Source organism: Notolabrus celidotus, chromosome 12, assembly GCF_009762535.1.
Source record: "Notolabrus celidotus isolate fNotCel1 chromosome 12, fNotCel1.pri, whole genome shotgun sequence".
NCBI lineage: Eukaryota > Metazoa > Chordata > Actinopteri > Labriformes > Labridae > Notolabrus > Notolabrus celidotus.
The window spans coordinates 23,439,384-23,456,483 of record NC_048283.1 but is presented as its reverse complement, the minus strand read 5'-3'; the positions used below and the strand labels follow the sequence as shown (position 1 = coordinate 23,456,483).

The window sequence follows — 17,100 nt, the reverse complement described above, 5'->3', positions numbered from 1 at the left end:
CAACTGATTTCAATTTGTATACATCAGACTACAAACACAGATGTCATCTGTGTGTACATATTCTTAAAAAGGTAACACAAACTAAGGTTTTTAAACTTCACTCAAGTCATAATAAAACATCAGTCGGTTGAAAATGTCACCATGATGCATTTTATTGTACGGCAGGTTGAACATCCAGAAGTGTCAGAAATAAATTCTCTCTTAGTTTGCATAAATCATTCATTAATTTAAACGCAGTCTAATACAACTTCTGTAACAAACACAACTTTACAAAGTTTCAGCTCACACCTCCTCTCCTGAACTCAACTTAAGGGTGATTCTGCTGTTTTTACAAAGGCCCTACACTTACATGTTTTGAATTCAGCAGCAGCGATGCATCCAAGACCTCCACTCTAAGTTCTTCATTCTTTCACTGACAGACTCAGGTTGTCACATCTAGTGTGTCAACAAAAATAAGCAATTTTATCGTTCAAAAATAACAAATTTCTGGTCTTCTGCAGCTTCAGCCTGTTGGTATTTTAGTATCTCGTCGTGTTGCATCCAAAGTCAAACATTAATTAGCACAAACAGGCTGAAGTAGACCAGGAACTCTCAGTTTTGCAGCAATATATTGCTTGTTTTTTTCAAAGAGCGATGTAACGGCTGTTCATGGCTGAAAAACAGATCCTTTATCCAAACTTAAAGGTCTATCTGGGGCGCTTAAAAGGCCACCTGCAGTCCTTGTTGCACTGGTTGCAAGATCTGTTCCTGGTCCTGACAGGATTTGGTGCATGTCGGCTCTCTTTTCTCCAAACATTTTCTCTCTCCTGTCTAATAGGCTTTATTCCACCCTGAATAAAGAGGTCTTCCTCTGTAGGGAACCTCTTTCTAACAGCGTTAGCACATGCGTGACCATCAGACGCTGCTGCACCTACAGTCCTTTCATAGCTGCCTGCTGATTGCCCAAACTGTGCAAGCATAGGGCCAACACCCATGAAAACACCCATGCACACCTTTAACTCGGCTCCGCCTTACTGCATCATGATTTCTCCACACAGAGGATGATAAAAACATCAACATCATCAGAACCTCGGTGCATAGAAAAACAGAGTTCCTTTCATTCATCACAAACACAAGTGTATAAATTACATCAGACTCTCTCGCTCGCTCGCTCGCTCTCTCGCTTGCTCGCTCTCAGGCACACTCAGTCGCAGCAGAGTTCAGTCACGTGAAGGCAGAAAAATCTTCAGCCCTGGAAAGCGTGGAGCTCCTCGTCACTGAAGCCCTGCTGCTTCAACAATCTGAAACGCAGACGGACAGAAAGGAGATGAAGTTGAGGAAGCTTCAGAACAAAGTATTCTTAGATTATGAGGGCGGGGTGTGATGTTCATTAATAAATGTGTACACACCCTATCGTGAGCTCTGTGAAGGCAGAGGGGCCGCACACACACACGTAGCATTTAGAGCCGTCCGGTCTGCTGAGGACGTCCGTCAGCATTGACTCATCCACACGGCCTCTCCTGCCGGTCCAGCTCTCAGAGGGCTCAGAGAGGACGTACTCCACCTGAAACCTGACACACACAAACACACATCACACCGCTGAAGACATAAGAACACACAGACATGACTCTAGCCTCTGTGACTCTCTGCATGCTTGTTCTCCTCTGCTTTCCTTCCAGAGACACACAGCTTCAGTACCTCTCATCCTGAGCAGCAAGTTCATCCAGCTCACTGCGCCACAGGACGTCCTCCTCTCTCCGGTTAAAAAAGAGCAGCTTGGTTTGTCTGAGGACGCACAGAGAAATCATCCTCAGATTACAAACAATGGGAGCAGGGATGTCTTTATGCTGGATTGTGCTCCTCCTGCTTTTGCTCTCCATGCAAACTGTGGATGGAGTACAGAGTCAATGTTTTCATGCCGGGTTTGTGAAATGTCTCTACCTGATTGAGTCAAACTCCTGCAGCACCACCCAGATGAGACGAGCCATGGGCGTGAACCCTGTGCCAGCTGCCAATAGGTAAAGGTGTGTGACATCACGAAGGGGGCGGAGACTGAAGGCTCCCTCTGGACCACTTACAGATATGTGGTCTCCTGGAGAGGAAGAACAGATGCATGGACAGAAACTTTGAATGAATACAAAATATGACACAGCTGTCAGAGGTAAAGCACAAACATCAAACTGAGCTCAGGGTGACAACGCAGATATTTTCGGATCTTTGTGAGTAAAAATTTTGCGTTGGGACACTTTTAAATTACCTGTGACGTGTTTAATAACTGCTGCTGAGTTAAAAATATAATCAAGCCTCAGCAGTTCATTTTATAAGTTGTGGGTATGTAACTGTGTTCACGTACCGGTCTGCAGGGTGTTGAGATGGGGGGTCAAAGCCCCATCAGGGTAAACCTTGATCATGAGGTAGAGGTCTGAGTCCGGTGAGGAGTTGTTGGAGGATGGCGTCAGGCTCTGATCCACTGGAGTGTACGCCCTCACCACCTCGGCGTCTGAACATAGACGGACGTATTTAACAGAGAAAAGTTGAGTTAAAGCTGGCAGATGGTTGTGAAACAGGCTTGAATAAATACTGATGTATCTTCATGATCTTAAAAAGCAAACAAAAACAAGAAGATGGATTCTCTGTGGAGTTATTTCTGCACTTCATCGTCACAGTTGAGTCCTTCAGCTTTGTCTCTCACCTTGAATGTTTGCTTTGAGGTAGACGTGTTGTCCAACTGGCACATGCCTGACTGTCCCTCGGGGATGCTGGAGTCTGAACACGTACGTGTTGTGGTTCACCTCAGTCTTAGAAACTAACATACAGTCTCGGTAGAAGAGGGCTGGGGAAAGAAACATCACAGACATCATGTACACCTCTTTTTTTTCTCTGATGCTGTCTCGACTTTTAGTTCTCTGCATGTCTGAGTGAATGATCTTGAGTCTCACCTCGGTCTTTCTTCCGTAGAAATGTGTTGTGAAACTCCAGGGCTTGTCCTAAACTCGTCCATTTTCCCTTCGCCTGTTTGCGTATGGTGATCTGGATTTTTCCCACAGAATACGACGTGTGGACTAAAGACACAAGAGATTAAGATTAGAACAAGACAACACTCAGACTGTGCTGACTTCTGAGACACAATTAAGATCTCACCAGAAATGTTTCCCTCCACTTCATCAGCGAGACCTGAAAGAGAACGATGACGTGAACGTCAGAATAAATCAGTTTACTGTGTTTTTATGTAGAGTCACATACTCAGGCCCGAATCATGGCGATTCCTCGTCCCTCCTGAACCCAAAATAAATAGAGTCAGAACAAAACTCCTGCATGGACCTACCTAAGTCTCTTGCAGCCTCCAAAGAGCATTTTAAAAACATAGATTTTAACAGTGAATCGGCTTCATCCAGTGTTCACTCTCACTGGATCTCTTTTAGAGAGGAAGCCTTTTGAACAACTCTTGAAAACTGAACACTGTGGGGTCGTTTTAGACGATATCTGACTGGAAACTGAGGAAGAGAGGAGGGGGAATGACATGCATCAAATCATGCCTGCCCTGGTTGTTGGCTTCAATGTTTGAAAGAGGATAGTTTTTCACAATATTGATGTATGATGGCTCCTTTTAAATGTGCAATAACCTGCACACCGAGACGCTACTTGTTCTACAGCACAGTTTGGGAAACATTTAACCCTTTTAGTAAGCTTTGCGAGTTAGTCAGTGTCTCTTCACACAGGTTTAGAGGGTGCAAAAGCTCTGCATCTTTTTGTAACTCTCTGTGTAGAAACACAAAAACACTATGTGGCAATTGTGCAGTAATGAATTGCAGCTTATGCAACCAGGTTAAGGTTGATGGCTCAAGCGATATCCAGCATGTCCAGGAAAACAACAGTAGAGTTTGATGATGATTCAGGAGGAGGAGCATTTCATTAAAGATAAAAGAAAGTGAAATAAAAGCTACAGGAGCTTGCTCTAAGTGTGCCTCACTTTGTTTTTGTTTCAGTAAAAAGAGGGAAAAGGAAACGTCTACTCACGTAGATGTATCATGTACGACATTTTCGCAATCAGCACTTCGAGTCGAAGAACTCCCCCATCAAGGTCGGCCAGCATGCAGCCAGAGCTGGGGATCTGACAGAGACGCAAACATGTCATCTCAACTTCTGAAAATGATCAGTTAATCTCTGTTAGAGTAGACCAGTTTGAGAAAGTGATCAGGCTTCAGAGCTTGCTCCAGAGAGAGGGAGAGGCAGGTGATGAATGAGAGGGGGGTTCTCGTTTTTGAAGCTGCAGAATCATGGACATGCAAGCAGCAGTTTTCTGTACACAAACAGCCTTGTAGATGTGAAAATCAAAGAAGAGTCATCACCTTTCTTTTAGCATAAATCACCAGATGAACCGTGGCATCAGTTTGGAACCAGTCGTACCTGCATGGACAAACAGGAGGTGTTAATGTCACTGATTATGTCCAAACTTTGCTTCTGCACTGTGATGTCTGATGCTCAGTCGTTCATACCGAGGTCGGGAGTCTTTATCAGGGGGAGGAGCCAATGAGGCAGGAGGGGCGAGGCTTGTAGGAGGTGGAGGAGCTGAAAAAGAAGACAGAAAATCACTATAATTAAGATTAACACTTTGTGGTGAATCAATATGAGTCAAATATCCCCCTGAAGCTGTGTCTGCTGATGGCCACCATCAAAAATATCAAACAGATGTTATATCTGTGAGTTTTTTCTTGCAGCGAGACACTGAAGAGACCCATCTATGACCTCTCTCCTCTCTGTTCACTCTATTAATAACAACACGAGCTCGCTCATGATGAACATTGTTGTGAGGGTTTCCAAACACAGGAGATATCTGGAGGCTCTTTAAGGTTTTAAATAAACCTCACACAGCTGAGCGTATTGTTTCCTCTGCTCTCCTCGAGGACATCAACAACAGAAAGTTCAACAGAGAGTTTAATTTTGGCACAAAGTCTGGATTAATCTGTGAGTAGATTGTGAAACTGGGTGTTGCTCTAGGATTAATGTGGTGGTGAAATCTAGGTGTGTGTGTGTGTGTGTGTGTGTGTGTGTGTGTGTGTGTGTGTGTACCTTTCATAGATGCAGGGATTTTGACAGCCATCCTACCGACCAGGCACTCTTTCAACATGGACTCATAGTTCACCCAGCGATGGACCTAATGTGACAAGAGCAGCACATGTGATCATAATAAAAAAGGATAACAAACAAACAAACAGACAAATAAACACAGTGTTTTACTCTCCTCCTCCTCCTCTCCTACCTGGTCAAATAACTCAGTGCCGTCTATCCCTGCAGCCTTCATCAGCTCCTCCTCTCCACCAGGGTGATAGTCCATGTAAGGCGTCACATTGTAGACCATTCCTGAGAAAAACAAAAATACCGTAAGGATTTTAAAAGTGCAGAGACCTCTCCGCCTGATCAGCTGAGGGCCAGATTCATAAAAAGACTGCAGGACTTCAAATGTGCTAACTTAAAGAGACAAAGACACAGAGAGTCAAATTAACCTGCAGAAAAAACAACATATCTGTGAGCTGCTGCTGTTTGTGCATACTTACATCAACAATGATGAGTTCATGTGAAGCTAAATTGTCCCCTTCCTATGAGCCAGTTAGATTACATTTTTATAGAGGAAGCTTTGTCATAAACGGTGAAATGTGTATCAAATCTGTCACGAATTACAGCTCCGTGCAGCAGGAAGTGAAGATGCAAACAGTTCCACTCCACAATCAGACACAAGACAAAACAAGAGCAAACTAGAGAGAGCTGCAAACTTTACATTGTGTTTGTAAACTCACCCCTGAGAATACAAATTATAACGCAGTCTTTAGTTAAATTACTCTAATGTACTTTGAATTATCTTGCAACCCCCATAGAGTCCGGACCACAAGGTTGAGAACCACAACCTCAAAGTGCTGTTTACTGCAGGCTCCATGAAGGTCATTCACCTGTCTCTGCAGGTTCAGACTGACCCCTGACCCCTGTCACGCCTCACCTCGTATGCAGGTCCAGCAGTCCTCTCTTGTGTTGTGTTTCAGCAGCTCCTCCTGGGTCACTTCAATCAAGCGCCCTCTGAGCCCGGTCAGGTCCTTTCCACTCTTGGCGAAGCGGATCCAGTCCATGAGACTGTGACCTGGCTTTAAGGCCACCTGGAATAAATTAACAGCAGTTATTTAACACTGAAGAGATTCTTTAAGTCCACATTTAGACCAACCACTGAAATATGATATGTTGTATGTAAATTGGATATACTTTAGGTTCTGTAAGGTACATGAAAACACATCTCAGTTTGAAACACAGCTCAGTATACTCTCTGTAAACCGGTTCCCAGGAGCCGGGTGTTACCTTGTTCCTCCCGGACTGTCCGGACGGAGCGACCCGCTGCTGGGAGCCCGCAGCCGGGAACGCCTGTGTCGGTATGTTCAACATGGTCTGGACGCTTCGGAAGCAGCTCCAGTTTCTCAGAAAACCTGCTAAACCAACGGAGGTTTAATGAAACACCACATGAACCAGGACTACACGGTCCCGCTGGGTGCTAGGTGGCGCTGAGGTGAGCTCCTTCCTTGTTGTGACACATCTCTGATGAAACACTAGCTAACCGGCTAAGCTAAGCTAGTAATACAGACGTTTTCTGACTTTTTCACTAATAACAATGTAACTAATACTTAATGTGTCATCACGGTGATGTCATCTGTGTCGATACATAAGTTTACGATCTATTCATTGATCACTAACGGTGAAACACACGCTAACTTCTGCCTTCATAGTTCCGCTCAGACTGGTTCCGCTACAATCTGGAAAACTACAATGGCTGTCGCATTTTTCTGACGACAACGTCAACAAGTGACGTCATCAATGTGCTAACGTGATGATACTGTAATGTCAGAAATAAGTGATTTCCAGTGAAACCTCTAAGAACTTACTAAAAGTTCCTATTTTAATTCAGTTTCTCATTTTGATCCCTTTAATTATTTTTCTATATTTATTTATTAGCGTCATTTGTTTCTACTTTCCTTTGCATTTCATTATAGTTACATGAATATTTGTTTATTTATAATTCCGTATATCTTTAAAAATAGTGTTCACTTTGTTTTTCCGCGTCATAATGTCAGTAAATAATTACCCCAGAATAAAATGAAAAATAAAATACAAAGACAATTGTTTTAATCAATATCAATGAAAAAAAAATGTGAAAATAAAATATAAATATACAATTAAAACAAAATTAAATAAATTAAATAATAGGCTATGATATGGTGCCCTCTAGTGTTCGTATCACAGAGTGCAACTATTTACAAAACAATCGAAAAACGCAATGTCATATTAGTGTTTCTTTAATGAGTAGGGTTAATATTAATGGACGCGTATATTCTAACATGATAATATAAATAACACCTCTTCTGTTAATTTAAATGGACGCAAAAATGCAAATAACTCACCTGCGAAGAAACTGTTGAAAAAAGATGAACCATTTCGTCCAGCTCTTGATCCACTCTCATTAAAATCATCCTCCTCTTCCTCTTCCTCTGAATCTGTCTGGTTTTCATCTGACATTTCGATGAACTGGTTTTCTACACTGCATGTTGTATGTTAGTTTTTATTCACAGAGTGAACACAGAGCACCTCGGACTCTCATCGGGAGGGTTTACTTTGAAAGGCTTAACTGCTAAGAGGATTGGAGCACTTCAAAATAAAGTTCCACGTGCACCTTGTTGAGTTTTATTCACATATCTTCACTATTTAAACATGACCTATTGTAGCCTACTTGTATTTGCTTTCTTAGATAACAAAAAGCCTGAAAAAAACAACATATGAGGAAGACAACTAAGAAAGATAAAGACAAAAAGGAAAGCATTTCAAACAGATTCAAATATAAGTAGATTCCTCCTTCTTTCTCCCTCCTTTTCCCCTTCTGTCTTCCTAATTGATTTCATTTTCTTTAAATATAAACCATCCTGAGCATAGAGATGTCATTAATTAACTGCACAAACCAAACCAGGTGAATTTCCAGGTAGTTCCAAGTGTAGTCTTTGTTGTACTTTCTAACAAACTGCTTCTGTAGTTTCATTGAATATTCGTAATCATAAAAAAGTTATAACAGTAGACTTAATCAGCAAACAATCCTTGTGAAATATATACACATATCATACATTTTGTTTTATTCTTATAAGTATTCTTATTTATTTTTAATTTACATTTTTGTAATTTAAATTGTGTTGAATTTTAATTAATTTAATTTAGTTTATCTTAAACCTGGTTATTTGGTTACACAGAAAGGAGACATGGAAATTACACGTAGGAAATGAGATATTTAAATTTTTCTAATTGAATGCAATGTATTTTATTTTATTTTATTTTAGTTAAATTAAATTACATTACATTTATTTTGACTTGAGTAATTGGTTCGACCAATATGATAAATGGAAAATAGACGTAGAAAAGGTGATATAAAAGTGTAATAAAGTAATTAATATAATGAGAGCAATAGTTGGACTATAGATCGGGGAGCAGAGATACAATCATTGATGTACACTGTGAAGCCATTGTTCCCATTGTCCCTGTTGTCACTCCTACTATTCAGGTTTAATAACTGTTGTTTGGGGTTTTGACCAATCAGAATCAAGTATTTAACCCAGTTGATTGATGAGTAAGAAACCAGTTTATAAAACATTTAACAAATAAAGTAACAGCAGAGACAATAAACACCACTGTTCATTCTGACCTTATTTTATATCTTTACAGTTTTTAAGTGGTAATTTAGTGAAGTAAACATGAGAGAAAAAAATCTGAACTAAAAGTTTTATTATCTCAAAATTACAAGAAAAAAATGTCTCAAACCCAAAGGAAAACATCTGAACAGCTGGGCATGTTTTCTTCCTGAAGTGGTCTTAATAAGAGCTTCCATCAGGATTTTAAGAGCCAGTATCAGGAAAAAAGAGGGTAGTTTTTTCTCATGTGATTGCAACATGCTTCTGTGCTAATTATACAAATTTGAATGCAATATTTTCCCTTATAAGAATTAATAAGAATCACAGTAAGTACATGATTCAGTGACTGGTGTCTTTCTAAGCAGCTTCCTGCAGGTGGCAGCAGAGCTCAACAAAACTGCTCTACCGGCTGACTGTCACAGTTTCTCCTGTTTTTTGATCCTTGTTTCCTTTATATGACACTTAAATATGAGCATAGATGAATCAGAGTCCTGTTACTGTTACAGCACACACACAGAGGGTTGTATTAATAAGTGAACTTTACATTATGTAGTGTTCCTGCAATGATGTGACTAATGCAACTAGAAGTATCATAAATAATTTGTTAAATTCTGCTAAATTTCACACCAATCTGTCTCCTTCCTCCTCTTGCATTTTCCTCTTCTGATCCCCCTCTATTATCACTCCTCCCTTCTGTTCCTCTCTCTCTGCAGATCCAGCATGAGGGCAGATCATTATTATTTCAAAACCATTTGCCAGATCATTACCAGCTAATCCCTTGTTTGGTCTGATGAGTCACGCGCCTCATTTGCCACGGTGCCGGGCAGCGTGGGGCCCTTTCACAAACACTGGCCGAGGACTACCGGTCTGCCCTGTGGGGCCACCGGTCCGCTCGGGTGAGGATGGGGGAGGGGGAGGGGGTGTTCCTCCAAGGCCAGCAGGGATCACAGACCCAGCAGAGTGTAGGTGTGAATCTTCATTTTTAATTACTATAAAGACCGCTGCTTGTCAGGAGATAATGTCTCCCCGAGGACTAATTGTCATCATTATCTTGTTTTAAAGCCAACAGCTTAATGTAGCAGTGTCATTATTTCTGCCCTGTGTATCCTCCTCTTTATATAATCTACACCACTTCACACTTTCTACAGTGCATATAACTACATATACAGTTATGAATGCAAATGTCTTTAATCAAATTCTTTACTGTATATCCAAAGCAGAACTCTCAATGCATTTGGAGACTGAGTTCAGCTGTATTCACACATGCACAAAACCCTGAACATTTTGGGCCTAGCTGCAAGTGTGGACGCAAACAAATGAAATTTGTCCTGCCTGTCTCATTGTAAAATTTGTGCACTACCCACGGGGGATGCTTGATAGCTCAGCCTTTTATTTAGAATTGGCGGAGAAACGGCGTGTCATGAAATGTAATGTTGTTGTGTTCATACTGGTTGCAAATAATATCATTTGCTAACTTTATCTTCAGATACTTGAGCATTGGAATATTTTGTGTTTACACACTAAATTTGTGCAAATATTCGCTTCATTTGCGTGTACGCGAGTACCCAAAGACAGGAGGCCAGTGATGCTAACTGGAGCAGTGCAAACTTGTAAGTTCAACCGATAGCTGGAATCAAGTGACAGACATCAAGGTTTTTCACAAACTACCAAAAAATCAGACCTTCTCAAAGTGAGCTCCTTTTATTCCTGTTTCGATTAAAAAACAAACAGCTGGTCACGTACAGTTCGGTGTAGCTGCAGTGTAGACTTTCAATTTTCTGCCATTTTCCAGATAAATGAACCTCCGCAGGTCCGTTCCTCAAATCATACGTCATCGGAGGATCTCATGCTGAATGGCCATCGCAGCAAGACCTGATTTTTTAGCTCTCATGAACAAGTGAATGAAGTGAGTAGCACAATGAGCTCGGTGCAAATTTGGTGTATAACTTGCTCCATTTGAGCAATTTGTGTAGTTTGCATTGCTCAACATGAAATCGCATCTCATCGTGTCTTTACATCGACTTTACATGTTATTTACTCGCAAGATTAATTTTGTTCTTGTCAGGCGGAACACAGCATAAGTGTACGCTATAATTAGAACGTATTCAACACTTTGCTGTCATAAGACCGCGTAGTTTGGCACTTTTTCGTGGACGCAACCCATTTGTTAACCTTCTCCTGCATGAGCAACTGGCCGTGTTAGTGTTTCAGTTTAAAATAGTCTTGTCTCATGTGTTTCATTCTTCTGTATCCTGGTGATTTAGTGATGGTGTCTTTAGACATTCTGCAGGACTCTTCATCTGTGCCAGGACTCTGAAGACAGGCTTAGATCTCACTTAAACAAACCCATTAGTCCTTTAATGTCCATCTGTTTCCTCCTGTATGTGTTCAGTCTCAGTGCCAGTGTTGTCTCATGAGCATTCACACCCTGCAGACTGTTGCTGTTGACAGTTATTTCCCAGCAGCACACTGCTTTTTAATGCATACACACAGCCATATGGTTGTATGTGTGCCACGGCGACCTGCATTTCCTTCAGCGGCTCCTGATGCCACGGCAAAGGAAGTTTCCATGGCAGCACATGAGGCAGAGGTGTTTGGATCAACAAATGTCTTTTGTGAGCATTTAATTTAATATGCCCCGTTTTTGTGAAAAACAGCCGTTTTCGTGCACGTCAGACTCCTGATGACTGTTTTTAGCATCGGTGCAAATCATCTTCGTTTTAAAATATGCAGTGAGCATGTTTCTGTTTAAAAAACAATGAAGGCAATATATGTTTAGAGCTCACCCTGCTGACTGGCTGCAGTGTAGGTCATAAGCCCTGCCTCCTCCATTATAACAGATGGAACATGTGTCAAACTATAAAATTAAACTACATTTCAAATAAATGTTTCCCAAACATGGTTTCTGTTGTTATTGTTAGTTCTTATCATGCTGATTTATGTCAGTGTTCTCTGGTACAATCAGTTTAGCGGCCATATGAGACTCTTTCTGACAGTCGTCATTATTATGTGTGTGAAAGTGTTATGAATGCTCTGACAGAAGCAGATTTCACAGATATATCTGATCAAACAGAGACATTTGATCGCATCTTTTAAATGGAGGTAGAAAAACGTGAACTATTTACCCATTTTTGAACATAATTGTAAAACAGACTAATGTTTTTTGCCACAGCGTGATCAGGTTGTCCCTGGTGTTGCTTTTGTTGTTGGGAATGAATCACAGCTGTTACAAGATTTTGACCAATCAAAATCAAGTAACACAACTAGGTAACTAGAATTGGACTTCCCATTAGCATCCTCTGCTTTCTGGTCTCTGCGACTCTAAATGGGACCATAATTTACAGAATGAACATCATGCTGCACTGAGGAAGAGTTGAAACTAGATTGAGACCATAAACTTGTGAGAAAAATGTTAACTAAGGTAATAAATCAAGCGAGAAGTGAGCTTAGGTTCTGGTAGTTTTCCAAACAGTGAGTCGCCCCCTGCTGGTGTTACACCCCTGCACAGCGTGCTGTAGCGGGGAGAAATGAAAAGAAAGACAAACACGCTGTTGCTGGCTTTCATTCCAAATTGTAATAACATGACCGATTCAGAATAAACATACATTTCTTCAACAGTGCCCTGCATCATATAACTGATATGCAAAAGTGGACCGTAATAATGAACTCTTCCGCCATCCGGCGCTGTACGTGTCTAACACCACGCTGATTGCACATTCACGCTAGCAACTGCTAATAACAACGTTAGCATCTGCCGTTACTTTCATTCAAACACTTGACAAACTGACTAAACCAACTCTACACAGAACTATGTCATCACACACATATTTATATTCACTACGATAACACATAAATAGTTATTCCTGTGTTTTTATGCACTTTCCTTACCTGTAGCGGGGAGAAATGAAAAGAAAGACAAACACGCTGTTGCTGGCTTTCATTCCAAATTGTAATGACCAGCCACAAGCAACGTGCTCCCCCTACTGGCTAAAAACCGGAAGTGTCCAACAAATAAAACAAGTCCAACAAAACCAAACGATTACTTATATAACTTACATTTTAAACTTAGCAAAATGAATTAACATTTTAACCTATAACATATTTTATAAATGAATTTTAGACTGTTTTTAACACACTTATATACTATTTTATACTGTTTTTACAGTTTTTAACACTGTTTTAACCCTTTCACTCTTGATGATCACTTTTATATCCATTACACTGGCTATTAAGAGAAATGAGGCTACATTCACACATTCATGCTCTCTGTGCTGTAAACAGAAACCTTGCATTGACTTCACTGCAACAACAACATAATAATCACAGCTCAGTCATGTATAAACTCAATCTCAAGCAGACAGGATCGCGTGAGACTCGCTGACGTCACATTGACTCTAAGTGTCTCGACAGACCTCTCGTTCATCATGGTGGGCGAGCGGTGGAGGGAGGGGGGGCAGGACTATCGCTGTCAGTGTGAGGGCTGTGTGAGCGACCCCGTGGAGAAACTCTCAGCGGGAGAAAACCAACTGAGACACCGAGGCAGAGCCCGGCCTGTCTGTCAAAGACAGCGTCTGTTTTAAAAATGTCCTGAGGGTGGGAGGTCCGGGGGCAGCTGACACTGTAAAAATATCCTGAGGAGAAAGTTTTTCACTGTCGCTCCACTTTCAGACTTAGACATAGAACGCTTGCCTTACTTTTGTATTAAATAACATTAAATATGCATGTTTTAATCTCCCCCTGCCTGCAGCTGTGATGTTTGTTTTACCTCCTCCTGTTACCTCAGACGCCCTCATGGATCCAGTCTCTTTATATCTACCTAAATGTCAGTGTTTATGTGTACTGAGATCAAAAACAAGCTGCAGACAACAGAGCTGACAGTAAAAACCGTCCCCCTTTAAAGAGTCTGACCTTTGGTAGCTCCTTAAATGTTCTGCACTCATGGTAATTAATGAGAATAGTCTGCTCGCACCAATTGCTCCGTGCTTTGTCATTGACAGTCTTCATAATGAAGATCAGGGTTTATTAATTACTGACAGGATGCTGATGATGTCACACGCGGCTCGCTGGGTCAGGTCAGAAGGTCTAATCACCGTTGGACAGGTAAAGGTGTACTTTAAGCAGAATTAACTTTCATACGGAGAAACTCTGCTCGGTTTCGGTATTACCAAAGTTTAGAGACAAGAGAAGTTTCAGGTTGGAGTTGTGCACTGATTAATTTATAACACACTGGTATTGATAATGTAAGACAGGCCAAAGTTCAGGCCATGGGCAGGATAATAAACCCACTTATCCTCAGCGTTTGATGTAAAATAACATTACAGTATGTTAGTAATTTAGATCTGAGTCCAAATGAAGGTTTGCATGTTGAACACAGGGACAGAAATGAATGTGTTAAAGCAAAGCTTACCATAAGTTGCACGATATAATGGAAAAATCTCACAGTTGAAATTAAATAAGTGCACATGAGAGGACGATATGGGCCACCTTGTTCCAAAGGGTTAAAGGCCCAATCATGCAAACAACAACTGAGCTTGTTCTTAAGTAGAGCCCAGATTGTGCACCACATAATGACCAAACTGAGTAAGATACAAAGCGTGACAGTGACAGTTACACAGACAGATCTATGTTATATCTGCTTGTCTCGCATGATTCCTCATGCGTCCCTCACAAAGGGAGAGAGATTTTTGTTTGTATGCCCCTAAACTCTGAACTCTCTGCCTCTGGATATCAGGACAGTGTTTTTAAAAGTAAATTTATGACTTACCTTTTTAATCCGTCTTTTGAGTTAGAGTAATTTATTTAAGCCCTGGACTGCATCATCATTGTCATCGTTATTAATAATAGTCAATTGTAATTATTATTTATTATCGTTTTTATTGTTTATTATTATTATTATTTTTCAGTTATCTATTTATTTCTTGTATTTAGCTGATCTTTTTAACTTTAACTGCTTTTTAATGTTCCTTTCTACTTTTATTGATTTTATTAATTTTACTTTATTGATTTTATCTTATTTTTAAGTATTTATTCTGATTATTTTTTTATTTCTATAAGTATTTTTTTATGATTATGTCTTTTATTATTTTATCCATCTCTGTTGTTTTCTTTCTCTCTGTTCGTTTGTGAAGCACCTTGGGCTGCATGCTTGTATGTATGAAAGGGGGTTAATAAACACAGTTAAGTTGAGTGGAGTTGTCTCCTCTCTAAAGCATCTATACCTTCACTGCATTATATAAACCAACAACCTGTGACACAAACACAGTGTGAGATGAGGTTAGCTAACAGCTGCTCATGCACCAACACGCTGCGTCATTTTCCGCTGGATCTCATTGCTCCTGAACTTCGTGTCTCCCCTGTTCCTGCGCTCTTTGACTTCCAACAGGCTCATAGTTAAAAGCTTGAGGTCCGTCATGTGCAGATGTAACATTTTTCTTCCTCTTTATTGATACATTTTGCAGATTAACTCCCTTCTACATCACATCTGATAGTCGGTTTTTGATGCAGAAGTAAAATGAAAACTTGCAAAACTGACTCTAAAGTAGTTTATTCGTTCAATGATCCTTTGATTGAGAGTAAAGCTCTGCAGAATAATCCCAAAAAATGACTATAAGTCGCATAATTATTTTCCTCCGATCAGTTTTTGTTTGTATTAAACTCAGTTTGGCCATGATGACGGAAGGGCCTCTGTTTACCAACAAGTGACAGTGAAATTTCCCACCTTTCAAAATCAAATATGTGCTCTCCCACACTTCCCTATCTCAGAGGGAGATAAAGACGCTGCAGAGAGGCTGATAATGACTCAGGGAGAGAGAGAGGCCAGATTTGGGGTGTAAACAGTGGTTGAATACGCCGACAGTGTGAGCACAGCTGATAGTGTTTAAGTCACACTGTCTCTCGTCTTTGGCCCTGCATTGTTCTCCGCTGCCTCTGGCTGTGTTTTACAGCGTAATTAGAGTTATTTCACAGGAAAACACCCTCATGCTTTACATTCCCATCTGTTGCCTCCTCACTTCTTCTCTAATTCACAAGCTGGAAGACATGTGGTTGGTTTTTTAGGGGACTTTGTTTCTGTGATGCTGCAAATCATCTTCGTACTCTTTGATTTGTGTTTCTCAGAACAGACTTTCAAGGAAAACCTGCAGCTAGCACTTTAATTCAAGCTTCATATCCTAAAAATGTTAGATCTAGGTTCTCCTTCCTCAATAATTTCTCATTATTCATGTAGAGTGAGCGGGTTATAATATTGATCTGGAAATGGTCTCTTGATCTGGAAATGGTTGTACTTCTTCAGTTTAACAATAGTCTGTTACAAGGAGCCCGTTTTCCCTAGTGGTTAAATTGTGCGTTGCAGGAACAGAGGCTATAGTCCTTGCAGTGGATGGCCCTGGTTCTGTTCCAACCTGCAGCACTTCATTCCTCTCTTTAGGAGGCGGCTTTGTCTTTCCCGCATCTACAGCACTTCCGGGATCCCGGACATCGGCCGCGTATTTCATCTCCTTCTCTCTATTCTTCATGTAATTATGTCTGTATGATAAACAGCAACATGTATCAGCTGTAGATTAACATAACACGCTCTGAATCGCTGTGGAAAAGTAAACAGAGATCGTAGCGGCACCGGAAGCAGGCGGCCGGCTATCAGAGAGACCACACTGCCCTCAGGCGTTTCGGCAGAGAATTGCTGCGCGACACAGACACACGGACGTACAAGTATGTGGTGCTCATGTCGGCGTCAGCCCCTGCTGCGTAGGGGAGATGGAGAAGTATGAATCAGCCTTTAGTGTCTGCAACATGCCGACGTGTGCACGTCTGCTCTTGGAAAGATGTAATTTGAATTAGGACTGCAGTTCCCATTTTAAACACTAGGTGTCAGACTTCTTGTTCCTTCAAGGTCTACCTCAGCGCCACATATTTGAATGTGGTAAATCTTTAGTGGAAAGGACAGCTGAAGAGAGACAAAAAAGTGTGGGGAGAAGAAAGCGAAGGAAGACATCCAGCAAAGGGTCAAGGCCGGGGGTTGAACTATAGTGACTGCTGCAACAAGGACTATGCTCTCTGTATATGGGGCGTGCTTATGCCCCTAGGCTACTGGCGCCGCACCTATTTGTTTCTGAAGCTGAGTTTTGACGCCTATCATTGGCGGATGCCATATTGGAAAAGCTGACTCAACCTAGCTTTTGGTTGACCTAGCTAAGCTATGTCCATGTTTTATGCAGTCTGTGGTCGAATAAAAGATTATACATGCACAGTTTTTATGGACTCAATATCTACTTTCAAGTCTTCTCAATTACTATAGGATGTTCATTTGATAAATGATGGCCCTATTTCCACAGGGTAAGCAGCTTCATGGTGGAGATGCCTCTGATGGACAAATTGCCACCAAGGTGAACTGTTGACCAAGGTGGAGGGAATTAAATGA

At 41.0% G+C, this 17,100-nt stretch overlaps 1 protein-coding gene across 1 annotated transcript; it reads right to left on the bottom strand.

Annotated features, from left to right (window-relative positions):
* Positions 1 to 136: 136 nt before the first annotated feature.
* LOC117823017 (cytochrome b5 reductase 4) lies at positions 137 to 6,797 on the bottom strand. Its single transcript, XM_034698037.1, has 15 exons — positions 6,322 to 6,797; positions 5,972 to 6,125; positions 5,240 to 5,340; positions 5,050 to 5,134; positions 4,476 to 4,548; positions 4,329 to 4,386; positions 3,997 to 4,090; positions 3,121 to 3,153; positions 2,919 to 3,041; positions 2,672 to 2,812; positions 2,333 to 2,479; positions 1,921 to 2,071; positions 1,678 to 1,764; positions 1,389 to 1,550; positions 137 to 1,280 (listed from the first exon to the last, which is right to left on the bottom strand). Exons 1-15 carry the CDS (start codon positions 6,403 to 6,405, stop codon positions 1,226 to 1,228), a joined length of 1,548 nt encoding a protein of 515 aa, XP_034553928.1. The 5' UTR covers positions 6,406 to 6,797; the 3' UTR covers positions 137 to 1,225.
* Positions 6,798 to 17,100: the final 10,303 nt, after the last annotated feature.